This window comes from Phodopus roborovskii, unplaced genomic scaffold (genome assembly GCF_943737965.1).
Source record: "Phodopus roborovskii unplaced genomic scaffold, PHOROB, whole genome shotgun sequence".
In the NCBI taxonomy this organism is placed as follows: Eukaryota; Metazoa; Chordata; class Mammalia; order Rodentia; family Cricetidae; genus Phodopus; species Phodopus roborovskii.
The window spans coordinates 2,090,297-2,113,188 of record NW_026126602.1 but is presented as its reverse complement, the minus strand read 5'-3'; the positions used below and the strand labels follow the sequence as shown (position 1 = coordinate 2,113,188).

The 22,892-nt window shown below is 40.8% G+C and overlaps 1 protein-coding gene across 1 annotated transcript in view; it reads left to right on the top strand.

The window, feature by feature from the left end:
- Positions 1 to 16,051, top strand: part of LOC127237377 (coiled-coil domain-containing protein 144A) — a 46,910-nt gene extending 30,859 nt beyond the window's left edge. The window contains exons 6-9 of the mRNA XM_051205613.1: positions 5,547 to 5,757; positions 6,277 to 6,389; positions 12,508 to 12,637; positions 15,833 to 16,051. Of these exons, the coding sequence (XP_051061570.1) occupies positions 5,547 to 5,757; positions 6,277 to 6,389; positions 12,508 to 12,637; positions 15,833 to 16,051 (673 nt within the window). The remainder of the gene's footprint in view (positions 1 to 5,546; positions 5,758 to 6,276; positions 6,390 to 12,507; positions 12,638 to 15,832) is intronic.
- Positions 16,052 to 22,892: the final 6,841 nt, after the last annotated feature.

Here is a 22,892-nt window from a genome sequence, read left to right as displayed (position 1 = left end):
CCTGAGGAGGGGAAGGGAAGCAGAAGTCCCAGCTGGTTGGACTAATTCCTTGTTCTGTGCGGGCAGGAGTGTGTGGCCGACAGAAAATGCAGCCCCACCTCGCGACTTTGGTAGAGTTCTATCTAACTGCCCTGGATGCTTCAGCTCTATAATCTGCATCTTGGCCTCTCTTAGGCTCTAAATTCCTGCTCAGTAGCAAAGGCTCGATTTCTTCATATGGGACACATGGACAGATGGCAGAAACGAATGCTTTTGGGTGTATGCCTACCTTCACACCCTCCCAAATTCCTCCTCCTCCTCTTCTCCTTCTCCTTCTTCTTCTTTTTCTCAAAATTGTAACCCACTGAGTTCAATTTTTTGCTGTCTGTAGCCTCATGGAATTGGGGCCATTCACTGGAGGATTGGTCAACCTATCAGGGGCGACAGTCTTAAAGAAAACTGATTCTCCCCTCAGAAGCCATAACTGTCAATAGCTCCTCTGGTGTGGGCGCCTGAGACTCCTCCCCATGCATGCTGGGATATTGACTGGCTTGGTCTTGTTCTGCCTGCTGGGTTATTTTCTTGATCAGAATGAAGTAACATTATCTCTTTACCTCCCTTTACCTCTTCCTACAAGACTTGGTTTGGAGTCTGTTTTGTCTGAAACTAGGACAGCAGCACTGGCTTCCTAGTTTCATTTGTTTGGGATACAAAACCCTGTGGTAGTGGAAACCTTTGATTGTAAGGTATTTTTCTCAGAGGTGGCAAAATGAGTTCCTGTTTTCTGTCCAGTCATCTGGTTTGCGTCTTTGGACAGGTAAACAGAGGACATTGATAGATTTATTATTGAAAGGTGTTGTCTTAGTTAGGATTTCTATTCCTATAATGAAACACCATGGCCAAACATTGTTTATTTGGCATACATTCCCATATTGCTGTTCAGCATTGAAGGAAGTCAGAACAGGAACTCAAACAGGGCAGGAACCTGGAGGCAGGAGCTGATGCTTACTGGCTTGCTTCATATGGTTTGCTCAGCCTGCTTTCTTATAGAACTCAGGACCACCAGCCCATCTGTAGCAGCACAATGACCTGGGCCCTCCCTCATCAACCACCAATTAAGAAAATGCCATACAGGCTTGTCTACAGTCTGTTCTTATGGTGACATTTCCTTAATTAGGTTCCCTCCTTGCAGATGACTCTAAGTGTGTAAAGTTGCCATAAGACACACAATAAGCCAGCATAGGTGTGCTTTGCTTCCTGGAATTCTGTTGTAGACTTTCTGCACCCTCTTGTTTAATTTGTCTCATCGTTTTTGTTTTTGTCCTATAACCTGTTGAATGTGCTTAACTTTTCTTTCACACTGAAATATCCCTTCCAGTATCCTCTGTAGGGCTGGCTTGGTGACCATGCTCTCCTTTAGCCTGCTTTTATCATGGAAATTTTTTTCCATCACCTTCAGTCACAATGGTGTTGCTGGGTATATTAGACTGACAATTAGGATCTTTCAGGTTCTTGCTTTCATGGTTTGGATGGAAAACTCAGCAGTTACCTTGGTGGCACCTCCTTTGTATGTGTCTTAGCTCTTCTCTCTTGCAGTTTTCAACATATTTTCTTTATTCTTTACATTTAGTGTTTTAATTACAATACGGTGCATGGAGTTTCTTTTCAGGTTCTTTCATGTTCTGTGTCTGGATGGACTTTTCTTAGAGTTGAGAAATTTTCTTCTCTAAGTTTTTTTTCGAACTATTTCTTATGCTTTGTGCATAAAATTCTTCTTCCATAGCTATGCTGTATGTCATGAGTTTTGCCATTCCTGAAATCCTAAAGTTCTTGCATATTCAGTTCATACATAAAAAAATATGTATATCATGACTTGGTCTGAATTATCATAGCTTGTCTTCATATCCTGATACTTTATCTTCCACTATTGGTGAACTTCTTTGACCTATTGTGTTTTTCCTTTCCATCAATATTTCAGTTGGGGTTATCTTTAGTATTGATATATATTTATTACTACATCTTCATACCATTCAACTATTTATGTTCTCTTAGAAATATATGAGTCCTTGTAGGCAGGGTTTTTCTGTCTCACCAGCCTGCTCCCAAATAACCATACAGATACTTACATTGATTATAAATGCTCAGCCAATAGCTTAGGCTTGTTATCAGCTAGCTCTTACAACTTAAATTAACCCATATTTCTTATCTAAGTTCTACTATGTGGTTCATGGCTTGTTACCTCATTTTGTACATGTCTTGCTTCCTCTGCATCTGGCTCACAACTTTCTGAATCTCTCCTTCTTCTTTCCAGTATTCTTCTACCCCAAAAATCCTGCTTAGCTATTGGCACATCAGCTCTTTATTAACCAATGAGAGTAATACATATTCATATTGTACAAAATAATTGTTCCACAGCAAGTCCTCTTTGAGTTGTTTTTAACCATATTTATATCATTTCTTGTATCCTGATTCTGGAATTTCATGTAATACATTTTTATTGAGGTGTCATTGTTATGAAATTGTATTTTAATTTTTATGTCATGAAATTAATTTTTATGTGCATAAGGGTCTTTCCTGAATGTATCTATGTGCCTCACATGCATGCATGGTGCTCATGGATGCCAGAAGAGAGCATTGGATCCCCTGGAACTGGAATTACATATTTCTAAAAACAGTCATGCAGTGCTGGGAACTGAACCCTGGGTCTCCTGGAAGAGCAGAAAGTGTTCTTAATCTTTGAGCTGTCTTTGAGGCCCAAGACTGGTAATTTTTAGAGGAGATGAGTCATCTTGATTTTTAATGTTATTTGTGTTTTTGCCCTGGGATCTGCCCTGGGATTTGGGGTTATATTGCTAGTGAAGAGTTCTCTTTTATTGTTCTTTTAATTCAGGTTGTCTCTCCTCTTTCAGTGGACTTGTTTGTGGTGTTCAGGAGAGTCTAGGTCATAGTACAGTTGTGTTTGTCTACTAGACTGGTGTTCTCTTGCCCACCCCTGTAATTGAGTACTGTCTCCAGCAACAGTCAGTATCCAATAGTTAACCTGCTCTGCAGGAGACTACAGAAACAAAAACATGTTAAGTTTTGATTGGTTTAGGGAATAAGGGAACCCAGATGGCACTGTTTTTGTCAATATGTTAGAATTGGTGGAAAGGAAGAGGAGAGAAAAAGTGAACCATCAGTGGTAGGTCTTACATCAAGTTAGTTGGGATGTAGATGAGAGGGTGTACATAGAGAGGAGTGGGGGTAATTGCAGCAAAGGGGAAAGTGGGCTGAATAGATAGTTAACAGTAGACTATACCAAGAGAGACGAGACACATACCCTCTCTCCATAATAATATAGTAACAAAGTAAAAAAAAAAAAAAACTAATACAATAAAGACATGAACCAGGCAAGCCTCTGTGCTTTGGGAGATGCAATAGTAAGAAGAATAGGTATGGGGAAAGAGAAAGGAAGAAAAAAAAAATGAAAAAGAAGACACACACAAGCGCATGCATGCATAGGGGTGGGGAGACATGAGCAGTAGAGGACAGCACTTGCTACAACATCTTAATGTGTTGTATTGATGAGAAATGGCTGTAGAGGAGGGAGAAGGGCTGGGTGGAGTTGAGTATATGGGTCACCAGAAGATAGTAAGAGCTGTGGTGAGGGAGGAGGGTTGTATGGAGACATGAAGGAGACCCTAGCCTGAAGGGTGATTTCCCCCTGGTCCTGGGCTGGGCTCTGTCCCACGTTGACTTTTCTCAGGCCTGTCCTTTATGGCCTCCCAGTTCCACTTGCGTGTCTTTTCTTTGTCCCGTGGGCTGCGGATGGCTGAGACAAACTGCACTCAGTCACCCTCAGCACCCTTTAGAACTTATGCTTAGCCCCACTGCCTTGCCTGACACAGTTGCTCCGAGACTTTCTATGGAAACCCTACTGTTTAGATTTCCTGGTAGGAACCTGGACTCATTGATCATATTTGTGGCAGTGAGTCCAGTCCAGCGGGAGGGAAAATTCGTGGTCCCAACGGTAGAAGGGGTTTGTTGGGGGATGTTGATGATGTCTACTGCCAGTCTGGAGAAGGAACTCTGATTGGGTGAGGAGATATGCCCTTTCACTTTCTTTTCCAAAATTATAATAGGACATTTGTCTCACTATAGCTCTAATCTACTACCTTACCTGGAAGTCTTCAGATTTTTTTCTTTTAATCACTAGACTGTTTTGCTAATTGCAAGTGTATTTGTCAATGTTCTCTTAAAGGAACGGAACTGATAGAGTGACCACACACACACACACACACACACACACACACACACACACACACACACACACGGGATGTATTAGATTGGCTTACAGGATGCAGTCTGAGTAGTTCAGCAATGGCCGTTTGGTATTGGAGAAGCTGAGCACCTGGTATCTGCTCAGTCCACGAGGCTGGACGTCTTAGCAGTCCCACTCTGGCACTTGAGGATTCCTGGACAGTTCCTGATCTTCAGTCTATGATGGAAGCCTGAAGAAGCTGGTTCCAATATTGGTGAAGGAGAACCGCAGCAACAGATTAGATGTATTTGCCAGAAAGTGTGAGGGCAAGTAGGCCAAAAGTGATGTCTCTGTTTTTCATGTCCTTTGTTTGAGCTGCCGCCAGATGGTCCCACCCACATTTAGGGTGGGCCTTTCTGCTTTAAATGATTTGACCAAGAAAATCCCTTACAGGAGTGCCTAAAAGCTTGAGTTTTAGTTGATCCCAAATACAATAAAGTTCAAGTTCAATGTCAGCCACCACAATAAGTATTTTTTCTTTTTTTTTTCCTTTCTTTTTAATTTAATTTTATTTTTTTCTCCCTTTTTCTTTTTTTTCCCTTCCTTTCTCTCTCCCCACCCCTCTCTTTTGAGATAAGGGTTCTCTCTGTAACAGCCCTGGCTGTCCTGGAACTCTCCTTGTAGACCAGGCTAGCTTAGAACTCACAGAGATCCACCTGCCTTTCCTTCCCAACTGCTAGGATTAATGTTGTGCCATCACACCAGTCTCAAATATTCTTAACTTTCATTAATTATATGTATTTTAGTAGTGTCATTATCTTGCAGAGATACCCTTTAGAAATATAAATCTTCAGAGGTGCATTAAAAAAAATTAAGTAGATTATTTCCATGGACCACAGTTTTAACTGTAAGCCACATATCATTGATGGGAATTCTTTTCTATTCCATACTGTTTGATTCACTAGTTGGTTCAAAATTTCCCTAGAAATAGACATATTTTTGTTTGTTTACTTGCTATCCTTTGAGACAAGGTCTCACTTTATAGATGACGCTAGTCTGGAACTCACAGTCCTTGTCTAAATCTCACAATCCTCATGTATCTACTTCCTAAGTGCTTAGACTACAGTAATATGCTTCTATGCCTTGCTGTGTTTCTTGAGAAAAATCCTAAACCCACATGCAGTTAGTGTCTTGTCACTGTTTCACTGTGAATGTACCATTTTATTCTGATGTCGTCATTCTCTAAGAAGCAAGCTGTGTAAGAACCCTGTAGTCATTTGGGGGAACACAAGACATACCCAGTGTTTACAGTTTTCAATCTGTGCAGGATTTGCAAGTGTCCAGAGGGGTCGAGTGCAAATCTTGAGGAGTCGATGCGGTGGAACACCTCTGCATCGGTAGCCCTCCTAGGGCCTCGCCCCAAGTGCCCTCAAGTGGCATGTCTAACAAGCAGCAACACGGAGTTACAAGGACATGTGCCCCACCCTTCCCAAAGCCCAGAAGTCAGCAGTGAATTCATGGAAAATCCTAGGAGCTGGGTGAGTTACATAATCATTCTTCCTTTGTGTTTTAACTTCCTGGCATCACTCAGTGCTTAATTTGGGTGAGCTACTGCGTTATTTAGTTGACGTCTGCTTAGTAAGACAAGTTCACAATAATGTGCATGAGGAAGAGAGAAAATTAATAATGAAAAAAAAAAAAAAAACTCAGAGGAGGAGTTGACCTGGGGGAGAGGGGAAGTGGAGGAGGGAATGGGAGGGATGGAGAGAGGGAAACTGCAGTTAGGGTGTAATGTATGAGAGAAGAAGTTACACAAACAAACAAAAACCGACCAAGCAAGCAAGCAAACAAACATTCTTACCCCGAGCTCTCGTTTTCAGTAGATTCAGCTCACCACTTGTAAACAGATGGACACAGATTGGCCTTCTTAAACTCTACCCTTACAGTAGCTGTTAGACATGGGCAGGAGTAGGGCTACAGGAGTCCTGAAGTGTTCAAGAAAGATGTGCAAGTCTTCTTATTTAACGAAACAACTTTCTACTAATTTCTTTCCAAAGTCTGAAGATAAGGAAATGGCGAGGAAAAAACTGATGGACTCAGTGCACTCTCTGCTCTGTGCTTTGCGCCGAGAAGGAAGGAGGACTGAAGTGTTACAAAAAGAGCTAACCAAGTAAGGGCTTAGTATTTCAGGCCTCCCCAACCATTGTTTGACTTCACTCTAATGTCATGAAACCTAAATACAAAGTCGCACTGAAAGTACAGTACTGTAACACGGGCTTCGGACACTCACAGCACAACCTCAACCTTTTGAATGCCAAAATATCACATCTATACTTCAGTGATGTTAAAAAACAGTAAGAATAATGCCTACTGCATCTTCTTCATCTACCTTGAACTTCGATGTCTGTGGATTTTATCATCCATTTCCTTTATTTTGTGCTAATAATATCTTGATTCAAAATAAAAGCGGGTCAACTTTGTTTCATTTGAATTTTCATTATTGGTAATTAGCACAAAAAGATGGAACATATACCACAATTATATCACACAAAGAGACTTTAATTATTAAAATATCTTATGATTAAGATATCATATGTGCACGTAGTATGTTTTGATCACATCCACCTCCATATTTTTCCCTCCCGTTTCTCCCTTTCTCCCTGTGCCTCTTCTACCATTTTTTCCTTCAAACTTTATGTGCTTTTTTTTTCTTTTTTTTTTTTAGACATGCCAAGTCTCTGAGTCATGCTTATATGGGGTGGGATAGGACCATCTACCCGAGTATGGCTAGCTTTGCATGGACTGCATCCCTAAAAGAAAATGGATCCTCCCTCCCCCACTACCCAATAACTGCCAATAGCTCTTCTTTTAGGGGTGGAAGCTTTTGAGTCCCTATGCTGGAGAGTTTTATGTCAGTGTGATACAAGCTTGTGTCATCTGAGAGGAGGGAACCTCAATTAAGAAAATGCCTCCATAAGATCAGACTGTAGGCAAGCCTGTAGGTCATTTTCTTATTAGTGATGGGTGGGTGATGGCCCAGCTTATTGGGAGTGGTGCCATCCCTGGGCTGCTGGTCTTGTTATCTTTAGGAAAGCAGGCTGAACAAGCCATGGGGAGCAAGACAGTAAGCAGCATCCCTCCATGGCCTCTGCATTAGCTCCTGCCTCCAGGTTCCTGCCCTGTTGCTATCCTGGCGTCCTTCAATGATGGCTTATGATAGAGAAGTGTGAGCTGAATAAACCCTTTCCTCCACATCTTGCTTTTGGCCACGGTGTTTCATCACAGCAGTAGAAGCATTAACTTGGGAAGCCTCTTCTCCCATTCTTCCTGGGATTTTGACTGGCTTGATCCTGTGCAGGTCTTGTGCACGCACCCACTGCTGCTCTGAGTTCATGAGTGCAGCAGTCCTGTTGTATCTAGAAAATAGTTTTGCTGCATGCAGGTGCCCACTAGTTATGGCTCTCGCAATCTTTCCTCTTTCTCTTCTGCAATGGTCCCCAGGCCTTGGAAAGGAGAGAATGTGATATAGATGTCCCAGGTAGAGCTGCTCAGACAATGGCCTCTTGTTTTCTGCCTTTTGGCCAGTGTGGGCCCACAGTGGGCCACCTACTGCTCTGAGGAGCATTGAGAGACACATTAATCTATGAGTATGAAGATAAGAATGTAGAGGGAATTGTGTCACTATGTTCTCCATGAAATGTGAGACAAGTAGTTGGTGTCTTCGGCTATGGATCTTGCTATCAGGTCCTGGAGGGCAACTGAGAACAATGGCAATAATCTGCAGTGTTGGGGGGGAGTCTACAGTAACCCATTGATGAACATTTCAAACAGAGCTAATCAATACCTGCAATGGACTTTATTTGCTAGATAGTCTATGGTATCTTGGAGAAGCACTGTTCCCTATTATAGTATAACTCCATATATATGCATGTGTATACACACACACACACACACACACATATATATATACACATGCATATATTTTATGAAGTTTCTATGGTAATAGATTTTCATGGGTCTATAGTTTAGTTAACCCTCTACTCTGTCCTCCCATCCCCAACTCCATTTAACCTTTTTATTATCCTACCTTCTGTGGGTACTCCCAACTTAAACACATGTGTCTACAGAGTCAAAGCTACATCCATGTATAAGAGAGAACAAGCAGTACTGTTTTTTCTGGGTCTGGATCACCTCACTCAGAATGATTATTTCCAATTGCATTAATTTTCCTGAAAGTTTCATTTTTCTTTAGAGCTGAATAAAATCTCCCTGTGTACAGGTGCCACATTTTCATTATCCACTCATGAGTTAATGGGCATCTAGGCCTTTTCCATGTTCTAGCTATTGTGTATAGAACAGAAATGAACATGGCTGAGCATGTATCTCTGTATTAGGACATGGGGTCTTTGGGGAGTATGCTCAGGATCGTTTCTAGCATATTGAAGAATATCTGCCTCGATTCCCACAGTGGCCGTACAAGTTTACATTTCGACCAGCAGTGAATGACTGTTTTCCTTCCCCACATTCACGCCAGCCTTTATTGTCTGTCTTTCCTACCTTTTTGAAAAAACAAAGGCTAAAACTTAGCCTTCCTGACACGGGTAAGATAGAATCTCACAGTAGTTTTGATGTTTGTGTCCCTGATAGCTAAGAATACTTAACATGTAAGATACATTTCTCATCCGCTTGTATTTCTTCCTTGAAATCTCTCTGTTTATTCTATCTTAGTTGCTATTCTATTGCTATGAAGAAGCACCATGACCCTTATGAAAGAAAACATTTAATTAGGGACTTGTTTACTGTTTCAGAGGTGTAGTCCATTATCATTATGGCAGGCAGGGTGGTGGCGTGCTTGGTGATAGTGGAATATTAGCTGAGAGCTATGTCTAGATGTGCAGGTGTGGGGTGGGGGCAGAGATAGATAGATAGATTCAGAGAAAGACAGACACACACAGAGACAGAGACACACACAGAGAGAGAGACAGACAGACACACACACACAAACGAGAGTGAGAGAGAGAGAGTCCTGGAATGGACCTTTAAAACCCTAAGCCCACCCCAAGTGGAATACTTCTTCTCAACAATGCCACACCTACTAATCCTTCTCAAATAGTGCTACTCCCTGGTGACTAAGCATTCAAATACATGAGCCTGTGGGGGTCATTCTCATTCAGATCGGCACATTCTATTCTCTGGCCCCATAGACCTATAGCCATATCGCAATGCAAAATGCATTTAGTATACTTCAAACATCCCCATAGTCTTTCAGTATCACTCACTTGGCCCCCTAGCTCAGTTAATTGAGTTGTTTGTTTTCTTGGTGTTCAGTTTTTTTTTTTTTAAGTTCTTTGTATATTCTGCATAGCTGATAAATATTTCTTCCCACTCTGTAATTGCCTCTTCACTTGGCTGATAGTGTTCTTTGCCGTACAGGAGTTTTTAGTTTTACAGGGTGCCACTTATTGATTGTTGATCTGAATGCCTGCACTGTTGGAATCCACTTTAGAAAGTGCTTCCCTGTTCTCGTGAGTTAAGAGTATTTCCACATTTTCTCCTCTCTTTGCTTGTATGCCTGTGTTTCACATGGTGCCTGCTGCCCTTGGAGGCCAGAAGGGGGATTGGGTTTCCTGAGACTGGAATTATGGACAGTTGTGAGCTCCATGTGGGTGCTGAGAATCGAACCCAGGTTCTCCAGAAGGCAGTCGGTGCTTTCAACCACTGAACCATCTCTCCAGTCCCAGGATGTTAATTTTGTAATCTGTCACATTTCTGAAAGTGTCATTAGCTCTAGGAGTGTTCTGGTGGAGTCTTTGGTGTCCCTCGTGTGTAGAACCATGTCATCTGCAAACAGGAAAACTTAGACAGTTTCCTTTCCTATGTGCATCCCTCTTCCTTCCTTCTCTGGTCCTGTTGCTCTAGCTAAGATTCCAAGCACTGTTGAACAGGAGAGGCAAAAGCACATCTTGTTCTGTGGGAGGGCTTCAGGTTTTTCTCTACTCCCTATGATCATGGCTATTGGTTTGTCATACTTAAGCCTTTATTATTGGCATATGTTTTCTCCATCTCCATCTTTTTTTAGGGTGTCACGAAGGGATGCTGTATTTTGTCAATGACCCTTTTCAGCATCTGTTGACAGGATCATGTGACTTCTGTCCATGAATGAGCCCATGTGTGTGGAGGATTACATGGATCCAGTGCTCCAAGTTATCTACCTTCTCTTCCCACTGCTTTCCAGTTTTCTCCAGGTTCCATATTGCTGGTGATGTTTTCCACTCGCTTCTTATTTTGACTTACTGAGCCCTTCATTTCCAGCATCATTTTAGTTTGGGCCCTCCAGCAGTTCTCTTTGCTTAATTCTATTTTGTGTTTGGCTTGACATCTGCATTTCATTCATTTCTTTGCTTCTGTGTCTTGGACTATATATCTTCTTTGAGTTGTTTGGACATAGTTATAATAATTCTTTATCTGAACATTCTTCCAGTCTGTTCACATTGGGGTCCATTGTTACAGGGTTAGCAACGTGTGGAGCAGACACATCTTGAATTTTCAAGTAGTTTCTGCTTAGGGGATGGTACTCTAGTCTGTATTTGTTGACTGGGTGTGAGTGTGGACCTGGGGTGATGGTCTGGGGATGACTTTTCTGTCAATGTGGGAGCTAGGGAGCCTAAGTTTTATCCCCAGAAGCCACTATGGAAGGAGAGAACTGAGTTCTGAAAGTCATCCTCTTTCCTCCATACATGTGTGCCCTCCAACAGTTAATACAATATTTAAAAACTTTTAAAGAATCTTCAAATCAATTTTTCTAAAACAAAACAAACAAAGAAACAAAACAATAAAAAGCAAGACACTTCGCGGTAGCCCTGTGTGTCATGGGGAATTACAGGCTGTACAGCTGTGCTTCTCCTAAGTATTTTTCAGTCTGCAGTTGACCTTGGTGGGAGGGAGAGCTTACAGATATGGAAGGCTGAACTGTGTGTTGGTTCCTGTGTACAAAAGCTCATGTATGACCTACACACAAAGAATGTAAACAATCTCACACTTTCCCTATCAGACCAAATCTGGAGTGTTTTCTGGGATCTTTGCTAACCCCACCCACACATGACTGCTGTTACATCTACTCTCTGAGTATTTGACTTTGTTTGTTGTATTATCAACATTCTTCTCCCATTCAACTATTTCTGTACGTGGTTTTTATTTCATGTGTTTAGTCAATATTGTGTTAGCAGAGACATATAGTGTTAAGAAAGTCACAATTCTCTACTCATTCTTTCTTTGTGGATTTCCTCCTTCCCAACCCTTTTCTGTCTCACTTTCCCACTCTATAGAAATGTCAAGGACTTTTTTTCTGTTTGTTTACAGCTGTGACTCTCTTGATGCCTTGTGCTTGTGCTGGGACTGTGCTCACAATGTGGCTTATGAACATAGTATTGGCATTCTTCTACGTCTCCCGACCTCCCTGGTGTTTTCTTGTGTGTACTCTCTTTTCTTCTTATAGACCATATTCTACAGTTACTGAAGCATATCTTATACATATCTTGAAACCATTATACAGAAGTGTACTTTATCTTCTTCACCTTGGCTACTGACTTCTGGATTATAGCTAATAATTAATATTAATTTAATGTTCTCTGTTAACACACTGAAATGGATATTAATCATATAAAATTCTGTATGTAGTTATAGCATTAACCATTTGTCTGCCATGCATATCCATTGTCCTGGCTAGTCTTATGTCAACTGGACACAAGCTAAGAGGAGAGAACCTCAATTGAATAATGCCTCCATAAGATTCAGCTGCAGCAGACAAGCCTGTAGGGCATTTTCTTAAAATCATGATTTATGGTCCAGTCCATTGTGAGTGGTGTCATTCCTGGGCTGGTGGTCCCAGATTCTATAAGAAAGCAGGCTGAACAAGCCAGGAGGAACAAGCTAGTAAGTAGCATTCTTCTGTCTTCTGCATCAGCTCCTGCCTCCAGGTTCCTGTTCTGTTTGAACTCCTGTCTTGGCTTCCTGGCTTCCCTTGATGGACTGTAATTCAAGATACACAAGCAAATTAAATTCTTTCCTTCCCAAGTTGCTTTTGATTATAGTGTTTCATCACAGCAATAGAAACCTAACTAAGATATCAATTATCTAAGATTATGATGTAATGCAAACGGTTTCAAAAATGTTGCTTTGAGACAGGATAGTGATTTACAGGCATTCCCTACATACAGTAGGCTATAATATTTATTTAAACAATTACTAGGTATTCACTCATTAAAAAACTCTACTCTGCCTTCTTACAGAATGAAGAAAATCTTGAATATGTCCCCAAAGGTAGGACATGGGTGTGACAACAGGAGACACTGTTTTCCTGAAGTTCCAAAAGTCAGTCAAGCTGAAATGAGCGTTCCAGTTACCATGCTAAGCCTTGAGGTAATCTGCAACCAGTTGTGGGATCAAATCACTTAATCTTGGGAAAAACAAATGTCTGAAAACTTCTAATAGTCTATGAAGACTAAGCTATTATAGTATTACATACATTTTATCAGGAAAACACAAGTCTTCATTTTCTTTTTTATTAGAAAGGAACAGGGTTGATTTTCTTGCCTTAAAACTGGTTTCTGGATAGAGCTCAGTAGCACACTATGACACTGCTAAGATTCTCAGGTAGGGAGTCAGGCTTTCTGTTAACAGCTTTATTGGCACATAGTGCATGTATAATTAATAGCACGTAGTGCATGCATAATTAAACAAGCTTCGTCTTCCATATTCCCTAATTTGAGGGGAAATTCTGGAGACACACTGGCCTCACTGTAAAAATTTACAGAGGAAGGGTGCTGTGCAAAACCTTCTGCATAGTTGTAGAGAGATTTCCTGGGCTCCTGTGCTTCTCAACAGCCTCATTTGATGGCGTTTAATCAACACTGTCTCAGTGTTTTCTAGTTCTTCTCTAAGGAACACTAACCTCTATTATGGAAGTGGCTCTCTTACTGAGTCTTTTCCAGACCAGTCTTTTTTTATTTTTCCTTTTAAATTACTCAATTTAGTGACATCAAACATTGCCTTTCTGATTCTGTGGTTTGGGAAACTTTGGAGAGCTGTCTGTCTCTGTTCCTGTCAGCTGAGGTAGGAACCGCTTGGTGCCTAGGGTACTGGGGCAATCTCTGGTTGCAGGAGATGTTGCTGTTATCTGTGGATTGCCTGGGGAGGCAGCCAGAACTCCAGTAGTGGAACATCTGGGCTGCGAAGTCATGCAGGGTGACAGCTGGAACCACTCCCCGACTCCACACAGTGATACATGGGCTAGCTCTGCAGCTTTGTGTCCTCACAGGGTAGTGTGGGGTCCCAGGGCAGCACTCTGAGACGGTTTCCTAATTTAATGTTGAAGGTTGCATGAAATCCCTTTATCATTCTCTATTTGCCTTTCTCTGCGGAATGGCGGTGACAGAATGACCTGTCCAAAGCCAGTGTGCTCTGATCTTTGTCTGCAATGGCTTACAGATATCTTACAGGTGCTTGAAAACCTCAGTACCTGCCACTGTTCAGTTGTCGTGACTTCAGGATAACTTGAAGTACAAGGTCTTATCAGGTCTGGATGGGATGTTTTTACTAGAGTACTGTTCTTTGGAGCAATGTGCTCAGGAGAAAAGCTGCCATCACCCACACACTATATTCTGCTAACCTAGCAACCCTTTCCCATCTCATAGATGGAAATGGGAGACACACAGGAGGCACTGCTTACATGAGACATCAGTGAGCAATCAGCCCTCAGCGTTCAGTGATTCTCCAGGGCTCTTTGCTGTGTCTGCTGGGTACTTTCTTATCCTTCTTACCTAGCCTCTCTTGGGCTGTGGATTGTAGCATGGTTATCTTTTACTTTACAGCTAATATCTACTTAAGAGTGAGTACATACCAGGTTTGTCTTTCTGGGTCTGGGTTACCTCACTCAGGATGATTTTTTTTCCTAGTTCCATTCCTTTGCCTTCAAATTTCCTGGTGTCCTTGTTTCTTTCAGCTGAGTAATACTCCATTGTGAAAAAGTACCACACTTTCTTTATCCATTCCGTGGTTGAGGGACATCTAGTTTGTTTCCAGGTTCTGGCTATTACAAATAATGCTGCTATGAACATAGTTGAGCAAGTGTCCTTGTGGTATGATTGAGCATCCATTGGGTATTTGCCCAAGACCAGTATATCTGGGTCTTGAGGTAGATTGATTCTCAGTTTTCTGAGAAACTGCCACACTGACTTCCTAAGTGGCTGTACACGTTTGCATTCCCACCAACAATGGAGGAGTGTTTCCCTCATTCCACATCCTCTCCAGCATGAGCTGTCACTTGTGTTTTTGATCTTAGCCATTCTGACAGGATGATGGAATCTCAGAGTTGTTTTGATTTGTATTTCCCTGATGGCTTAGGATGTTGGACTTCTCCTTAAAGTGTTTCTCAGCTATTTGAGATTCTTCTGTTGATATCTGTACCCCATTTTTAACTGGATTATTTGGTTTGTTGATATCTAGTTTTTGAGTTCTTTATATGTTTTGGAAATCAGCCCTCTGTCAGATGTGGGGTTGGGGAAGATCTTTTTCCAGTCTGTGGGAGCAGCTTTTTCCTATTGATGGTGTCCTTTGCCTTACAGAAACTTTTCAATTCTATGAGGTCAATCTTAGTGCCCATTTAATGGTGTTCTGTTCAGGAAGTTGTCTCTTGTACCAATGTGTTCAAGATTAATTTCCACTTTCTCTTCTATTAGGTTCAGTGTATCTGGATTTATGTTGAGGCTTTTGGTCCACCTGGACTTGAGTTTTGTGCAGGGTGATAGATATTGATCTATTTTCATTCTTCTACATGCCAACATCCAGTTATATCAGCACTATTTGTTGAAGATGATTTATTTTCAGCTTGTGGAAAATCAGGTGTCCATAGGTGTGTGGATTTATGTCTGGGTCTTCGATTCAATTCCATTGATCTGTTTTTATGCCAGTACCATGTGGTTTATATTACTATAGTTTTGTAGTAGAGCTTGAAATCAGGGATGGTGATACCTCCGGAAGGTATTGTCATACCTTGATCTTAAGTTACACTTTTCACCATTAAAAACTTCCAATTCCTTATTAATTTTGTATTATCATATACGAATACTCACACACGTGTACATTGAAGCTGAGGATATGGAATGATAGAGAGCTTGCCTAGCATGTGCCAGGACTTGCTTCCAAACCACAGCAAGAACCCAAATTGTTTGTATGTTATTTTTAATTTATTGTATTTTAAAATACTATGTGTGTGACTGAATGTGGGTATATGACTGCATGTGAATGGTGGTACCCTCTGAGGCCTGAAGAGGGCACTTTATCCCCTGGAATCAGAGTTACAGGAGGTTGTGACAGGCCAATCAAGTTCTGGGAACCAAACTTGGTCCTCCAGAAAAGCAGAAAGTGCTCGTAACCACTGAGCCATCTCTCTAGCCCCTAAATATAAACCCTGTAATAGTTGTTACTGACTTCATATATTCAATCCTGCAGCATACTTTTTCATGCACTTAAATTGTTGCAAAACTAGAGTATTCAACTCAAAGTGGGTCATTGGAGTCTGGTTTTAAATAGTACACCACACCATTTTCATTTTAGGGAGGAGCAACAGCGAGAGAAAGCTTAGTGCGTGTTCAAGAGAATCCAAGTGCGGCAGTCCTAACTCAGATGGAGTCTGAAATGAAAGATATCGAATCTGCCATCTCTGAAGTGAACGCCCAAGAACACGCGGTTAAAAATGAACTAGAGGCCTTGAAGCAGCTCTATCGAGGAGAGTTAGAGCGTATAGATGGCATTTCATCGAAACTGCCTGTGTGAATAGGAAGGAGACACAACAAGCCACGCCCGTGCTGCGAAAGCCTGGTGCTCAGTGAATCCCGTTCATGATACTTGTAGACTGTCAGAGATATTGAGACAGCGTAATTCCGGGAAATGTGTTGATAAATGAGCCGCCTTTAAAATGTTAGCCCAGGACAATTTTTATTTCTCTGTTTTTAGTTACATACAGCATTTCCTACTTTGCTATTCTCACAGAGTTGATTTAATCAATTTGGTCTTTAATTGCTCTAGGTGGTGACAGTTTGTAGTATTATAAGTTCTATAATTACAGGTTAATTTTCAGAGCTTCCATAAACATAAGCATCAAAAGTTTAGCTGTGTTTGGAAGGTGATAAAGTAAATCCAAGCCTTTAAGTGCTGCTGACTCTACCAACACTCTGGAATTGGCAATTTAACGTTCCTGTAATTTTCATTGTTACCACTAGAGGGCGCCTGCAGAGTGGCTGCCATTTAGAGTCCCTGAGAATACAGGGAAGGATCAACACAGCATAGTTAGGGTAATTCCTTGTTTAGTATGGGCAGGAGAGCAGCCCCGCCTGACCTCTTTGGTAAGGATGCACTAACAGCCCCAGAACTGGTCACCGCTTTGGAGCTCAACTTCACTTTGCTGTTCAGAATTATTCCTGAGATTGAAACACTTCCAGCCTATGAATGATATACAGGTGAAGAAAACTAATTATTTTCCTTGGGGAGTCTAAAAAAACCCGCATATTAGTTTAATAAATAGAACTATTCTTGCCCATTTTTTCCAGTTTAGATCTATCAAATTTATGTATTTATGAAGCATGATGTATTAATAAATTTATACTTGATGAAACGCCGACTATAAGCACATAGACACACCTTCACCTTACATAGTTACCTTCTAAGTACAAGTATTTTCTTTTTTATTATTAAGTTAGTTCTTGGACAACCTCACACATGCGTATAATACACTCTGGTCCCTCTACCCCTCCTTCTTCCCTCCTTGCCTCTTTCCCTGAATTCATAACTCTTGTGTTTGTGTTGTGAGGCATTTAGTTGAACCAGGGCCATCTATGGGACCACTGGAGCCTGATGGTGTCACGGATGGGCACACAATTGAAGGCAAGGACCCCATTTCCCTAAATTACCAAGAGCAGATAGTTCAGTGGTGAGGGGTGGGCCCCCCGAACCTCTTGGGTATCCGTTCCTGGCTGCTGAGGGTTCCCTTCTTGTGCGGATCAAGTGCAGGCATCTGTGGTGATTGATGGTCCATGACTGCAGTGGGTTGTCCTGCCCAGAAGGAAGCATTTTGGAGACTTCCTTCCTGCTTTGGTTTTTTTCAGGGTTCCTCAAGCCCTGGAGGGAGATGGCATAGACGTTTTGTTTAGGATTGAGCCCTCAACCATCACTTCCTCTCAGCACTGGAGGTACAGTATTTCCAGTGGTTCATTGAAGGGTCTTCTCTGCAGAACCTTCCACAGGCCACAGGGTTCTTCCTGATGTACTCCACTTCCTTAGAACCCCCTCAGAAACATATATGCCTTTTCAGAATTATTTTAAACCCACAGTTTGTAATGAAAAAAAAAAGAGAGACCCTAACTAAGCAAGGGTCCCCTGACCCTAGGCTATCAGACAGGAAGCCATGAGCTGTTCCCACAAGAAGAGGGGGAACCTAAGCCCATCACTAACTGTGTAAACATTTCTCCCCACCCATTGTCTCTTAAGAAAATTGGGAACTAGGTGGCCTCTTTACCTGCTGGTCATAAATCCTCCAGACCATAAGATATGTTAATCAACCCCACCTCAACAAACAACAGGCTCCCTTGCTAAATACCCTTTGTTTTGCGATTATCTTCTATGGAAATTTTGTAACCTTGTTCACTAAGAAATCTGTAACCATGGAAACCTTGTTACAGGAGATAGAGATCTCAGAAACCCTTCCCATTCTCTGCATTTATAGTTCTGGGCTTCAACTCTCCCAACAGAGTGAAGCCCCAGCTAGCTGCTTTTTGAAATAAACACCTTGTGTTTGCATTCTGGCATTGCTGGCTACTTGAAGCTTGGGGGGGGGTCTCTTGGTGGACTCAGTAGTTTATAGTAAGTATGTTCTGCTGGGTTTTCAGTGTTGAGGCTTTACTCAGTGAGAGGCAATTAAAATCTGCTCCTTTAAGGGAAAATGTGATTATCAGTTTCTGCCTTTTGCAATCTCATAGCTCTATTCAAAGTAAAGTGGAAGGCTGTGCATGCCTCAAGGGCACTGTGAGGCATGGTGTGGACTACACTACTTCAACAGAGCCCAGAAATGTTTCTAAGAGTTTGGGAGTCCTCAGCATTTTCCTGCCAAGAGAAAACCCCTGATGACAACAACTGCAAATTCGTGGCAGCTGGGGTGAATTTCTGAGGGGACTTAGTATTTTTCCTCTGGGTTTTAGATTTCTGGTATGAGTCCTATTTTTAATTTATTGAAATACCTAACCTATTTAATTGACTTGAGCTTGGTTGGGTATGATCATAATAACAGGCATTAATTACAAAAGAAAACAAGGTTTGAAATTTACTGAAAAGGGCCAAGACGTACATTTCTTAACTCAATTTAATGTCTTTATTTAATTTAAGAATATGTGATATTTGTCAAGGACTTTAAACACATGCTGTGTTCAATCTGAGTATCTGCTGTATGAAGCAGTTAAAACCTGCATGAACATGATTTCAGATGTGTGCTAATTTAAATATGCACTCTGGATTTATCATTTTCTTTATCCTTACAGCAGAAGGAAGGAGAGAGAACAGGTATTAAATACATCAAAAGTACTTAAGAGTTAAGTAGGACAAAAGAATCTTTCACCATATGTAAATAATTAAACTTTTCAAAATACAAAGATGTATACTTCAACATGAACTCCAAAGTTACAATTATTTCTCAATTTCATAAGCAACCTAAATCCAAAGGGAATCCTTCTTTTCAATGACTTCTGATATTATAGGAGTTCACAAGTATAAACGTTTAATATTTAAACAAGCAATCCCATGGCCAAGTAAGACACCACAGCTGTTACAGGTATGGCCCTACAATTACCCTATGTGTTATGTATGAAATTAAGCTAGCAATAAACATGCTTCCACAATTATGCTGTGAATGAGAGAAGTGAGGATGTTAGTGAAAAATCACTATCTTTAGTTCAAGAAAATTAAGAGGAGGACAAGCAGACAAGTATTTCTAATAGGAAAGGTAATTTTTGACAAACATAGAAAGCATTTTTTCCTCTATATGGGAATACCATGGAACATTCACTTCAAACAGCGGGCAATGGTAGAATTATTGTAAATCCACTGTAACACTTAAAACATAATGAAAATAAAACTGCCCCTGCAGCACAGTGTAAGATGTAAATGCAGCTTGCACAGAGTCAAACAAAACCTAGGACTTGCTGCTCTGTCCAACACTTCAGTCCCACCCAGGTCAGACCCAGGAGATTCATTGAAATAGATCGTTTGGAAATAAAACTCTAAAAAAAGACAAACAAGTGCTTCAGTAACCATATGTCCAACTCAATCAACTTAAATGGGTTTTATTTGCTTTCCACTAACAAATCTTTATTTCAATTCGTGAGAGCAGTAAGTCGACCATATTCAGCTCCATTGTGATGGGAGAGGTCATTCTGTATGTTTCTCATACTGGTTAATAATAAAGCACTGTTGGCCAATAGGAAAGGAAGATAGGAGGGACTAGGAGACATGGAGGAAATAGGAAGTAGTAAGGAGGAGTCAAGATGGAGAGTCTGGAGAAAGCAGTATGCCGCCGGCTCCCCGGTAAGAGAAATACATAGATCAGCAGAAATGGGTTAATAATTAAGGCAGAGCTAGCCGATAAGAAAGTAGTAACCGGGCCAACAGCATTGTATCAAATACAGAGTCTCTGCGTATTATTTGGGGCTGGCGCAGCGGCAGGACAAGAACAAGCAGCAGGCAGAAAAACCGTACTTGTTACAATTGGCGCCCAACGTGGTTAATAAGAACTTCCACTTAAAATTTAACAAAAGCTTAAAAACAGGTTTTAAAAACAAAAGAACAGAGACAAGCAAGGTTTCTTGGTAGCAGCATTTTTCTCAGTTGAACTCTGCTTTGCTAGAGACAAGCAGATATTTGCGCAGCTCCTTTAAGGGAAGATTCCTGACTCAGCATAAAAGGCAAAAATCGCACAGCTTTTAAATAACTCTGCTAACAATTTATTGGTGTGTATGAGAGATGGCAATGGCAGTGACCACATCTCCAAGCCGGCAGCATGCGGCTGGATGGCAGCGTTGACTAGGGCAGTGAGCACAGCTTTCCATGCTGGCGGTAAAATACCCGCCACCATCTTTGGTAAACCGCGGCTGACACAGCTATGACTTTCATTTTAGCAATGTTGTTCTTTACCAGATAAAAGACTTGTGGCCAGACGAAGATAAAGATTTACAGTAAAGACAGATTCATATTAAGAAAAACCTCTAAAGGTTTACAGTGTGTTTTAAAATATACGTAGACATGAAAAAAATGTTTTTAAAGACACAAAGATGAACTGGGTGTTGTAGCACACGCCTTTAATCCCAGCACTCAGGAGACAGAGGCAAGCAGATCTCTGTGATTTGCAAAGTAAACCTGGTATGCAGAGTGAATTCCAGGACAGATAAGAGTTACACAGAGAAACCCTGTCTCAAAAAATAAAAAGTAAAAGAAACAGAGTAATAATAAAGCCACATAAAGATGAAAAGCTCAGAGAGAATCTGGTTACTGTATGCTATTGTGTTGTCTCTGCATTCTTTGACTACTGAGAAAATAACAACAATTGATAAAGGAAATGTTGCTGGATTAATTCAATTTATATATTTTAAAAATGTTTTGACTCAAAAATTTAAGTCTAAGGACAAGTTACTTGGGAAAAGGATTTCTATTTTTGTTTCCACAGAAAATAAAAAGCTGTGGATTCCTTCCAGACTAATGTGGTTTGATCAAGCCAGGCCCCCTGAAACAGAGTCGCTGGTGATCCAACATTCAAAACAGCTTGGACAAAGCAGCCTCGCAGACTACAGCCAAGATTTCTGCAACTTCTTAGAATCCCCATGACAACGCCCCTATCAGCAGGAAGTAGTTTGGAAAGAACGACGCCCAAATTCCCAAATATTGTTTATAAATGTTTGGTTTCATTTAAATGGACTTGGTTATAAATGGTTAATGATCACAGCCAGTTCTTTTTAAAGGTAAAAAGGGAATTATGGTATAGATATGAATACTTTGTTTTGGAATGGATTTTCGTTTATTGATACCATTTAAGGTCAATTTTGTGATTAAGTATATTTCTCCTCTTGTTTAGATGTTGTGTTTATATAGCTCATTTAGAAATGTAATGTATATTTTAGTACAGATTTTAGATAGTTACCTATAATAGTCAAAACTTATAGCTAGGTGAGTTAGGTTTTCTAGATATGCAGAGATGTATTTGAGATAGATAGGAATTCTTCAAACCTTTCAAAGACCTACAGAAAATGGCATTTAAAATGGTTTAGGGTTTTTCTTGACAATGAGGCACAATTGCTCCTGGCAACATCACCTGTGTCAGAAAGGAAGATGGACATTGAAGAAACTCGTTATGGAGTTTGCTTCCAATGTGGCAAGACTAGCCATTTGGACAAGATACTGCTCTTGTCTGGACTGTTTGACTTTGTAATGTATAAACTGGACATGCAGGATCCACAGAAAAGTGACTGCTGATTCAAGATAGGCATTGCTACAGAGTTCCTGCTTCATGGAAGAGTCTGCCAGACAGTCTGCAGGATCAGAGAAAAGTGACTGACAAACTGCCAATACAAGAAGACAGTTTAAAGTTTCCTGCATTGCTGAAGAGTCTGCTAGACACACTATGGCCTATGGGCTGAAGATGGAAGATTACAAAAGAACTTCACGTGACCAGGCAGTGAGTTGTCTCTGTCATTTCTAGAGCTTATATATTATCCTTCTGTGGTCTTTGAAGGAGTTGAAGACAGGTAGTTATGGTTATAGTTTTCATTAGTTAGGATTAAAGATTTGTTACTTAGACTTTAGACACACAAAGATAGAATAGAAGATGAAATATTTTCTTCAAATCTTGCTAAATGTTAATGGACTAAATACTGTTAACTGTGAGTCTTACTTGATAACTGTTGTATAATATATTTTGCTATGTTAAGGTTAAAAACCTTCTTTTTATTTAGACAGAAAAGAGGAGATGATGGGAGAGGTCATTCTGTATGTTTCTCATACTGGTTAATAATAAAGCACTGTTGGCCAATAGGAAAGGAAGATAGGAGGGACTAGGAGACATGGAGGAAATAGGAAGTAGTAAGGAGGAGTCAAGATGGAGAGTCTGGAGAAAGCAGTATGCCGCCGGCTCCCCGGTAAGAGAAATACATAGATCAGCAGAAATGGGTTAATAATTAAGGCAGAGCTAGCCGATAAGAAAGTAGTAACCGGGCCAACAGCATTGTATCAAATACAGAGTCTCTGCGTATTATTTGGGGCTGGCGCAGCGGCAGGACAAGAACAAGCAGCAGGCAGAAAAACCGTACTTGTTACACCATTGCCCAGTAATTCAAAGGAAAAACCCAAAAAGATTAGTAAAGAAAAATGTAGGAATTAACATTCCCTACATTTTTTAAAAAAATATGTTTAAGGTCCAAAGTGTTTTAAGTTTGTAATTCCTAATAGGAAAACATTATCAGAATGAAGACCCTAATGGCAAACCACTGTAAAATGCTTCCACCGCATTTGATGCAGAAAGGAAAGGGATTATCTTCAAAGCACCCCAGCTCTCCAGATGAGGTCAGAGGTACATTGGTGTGTT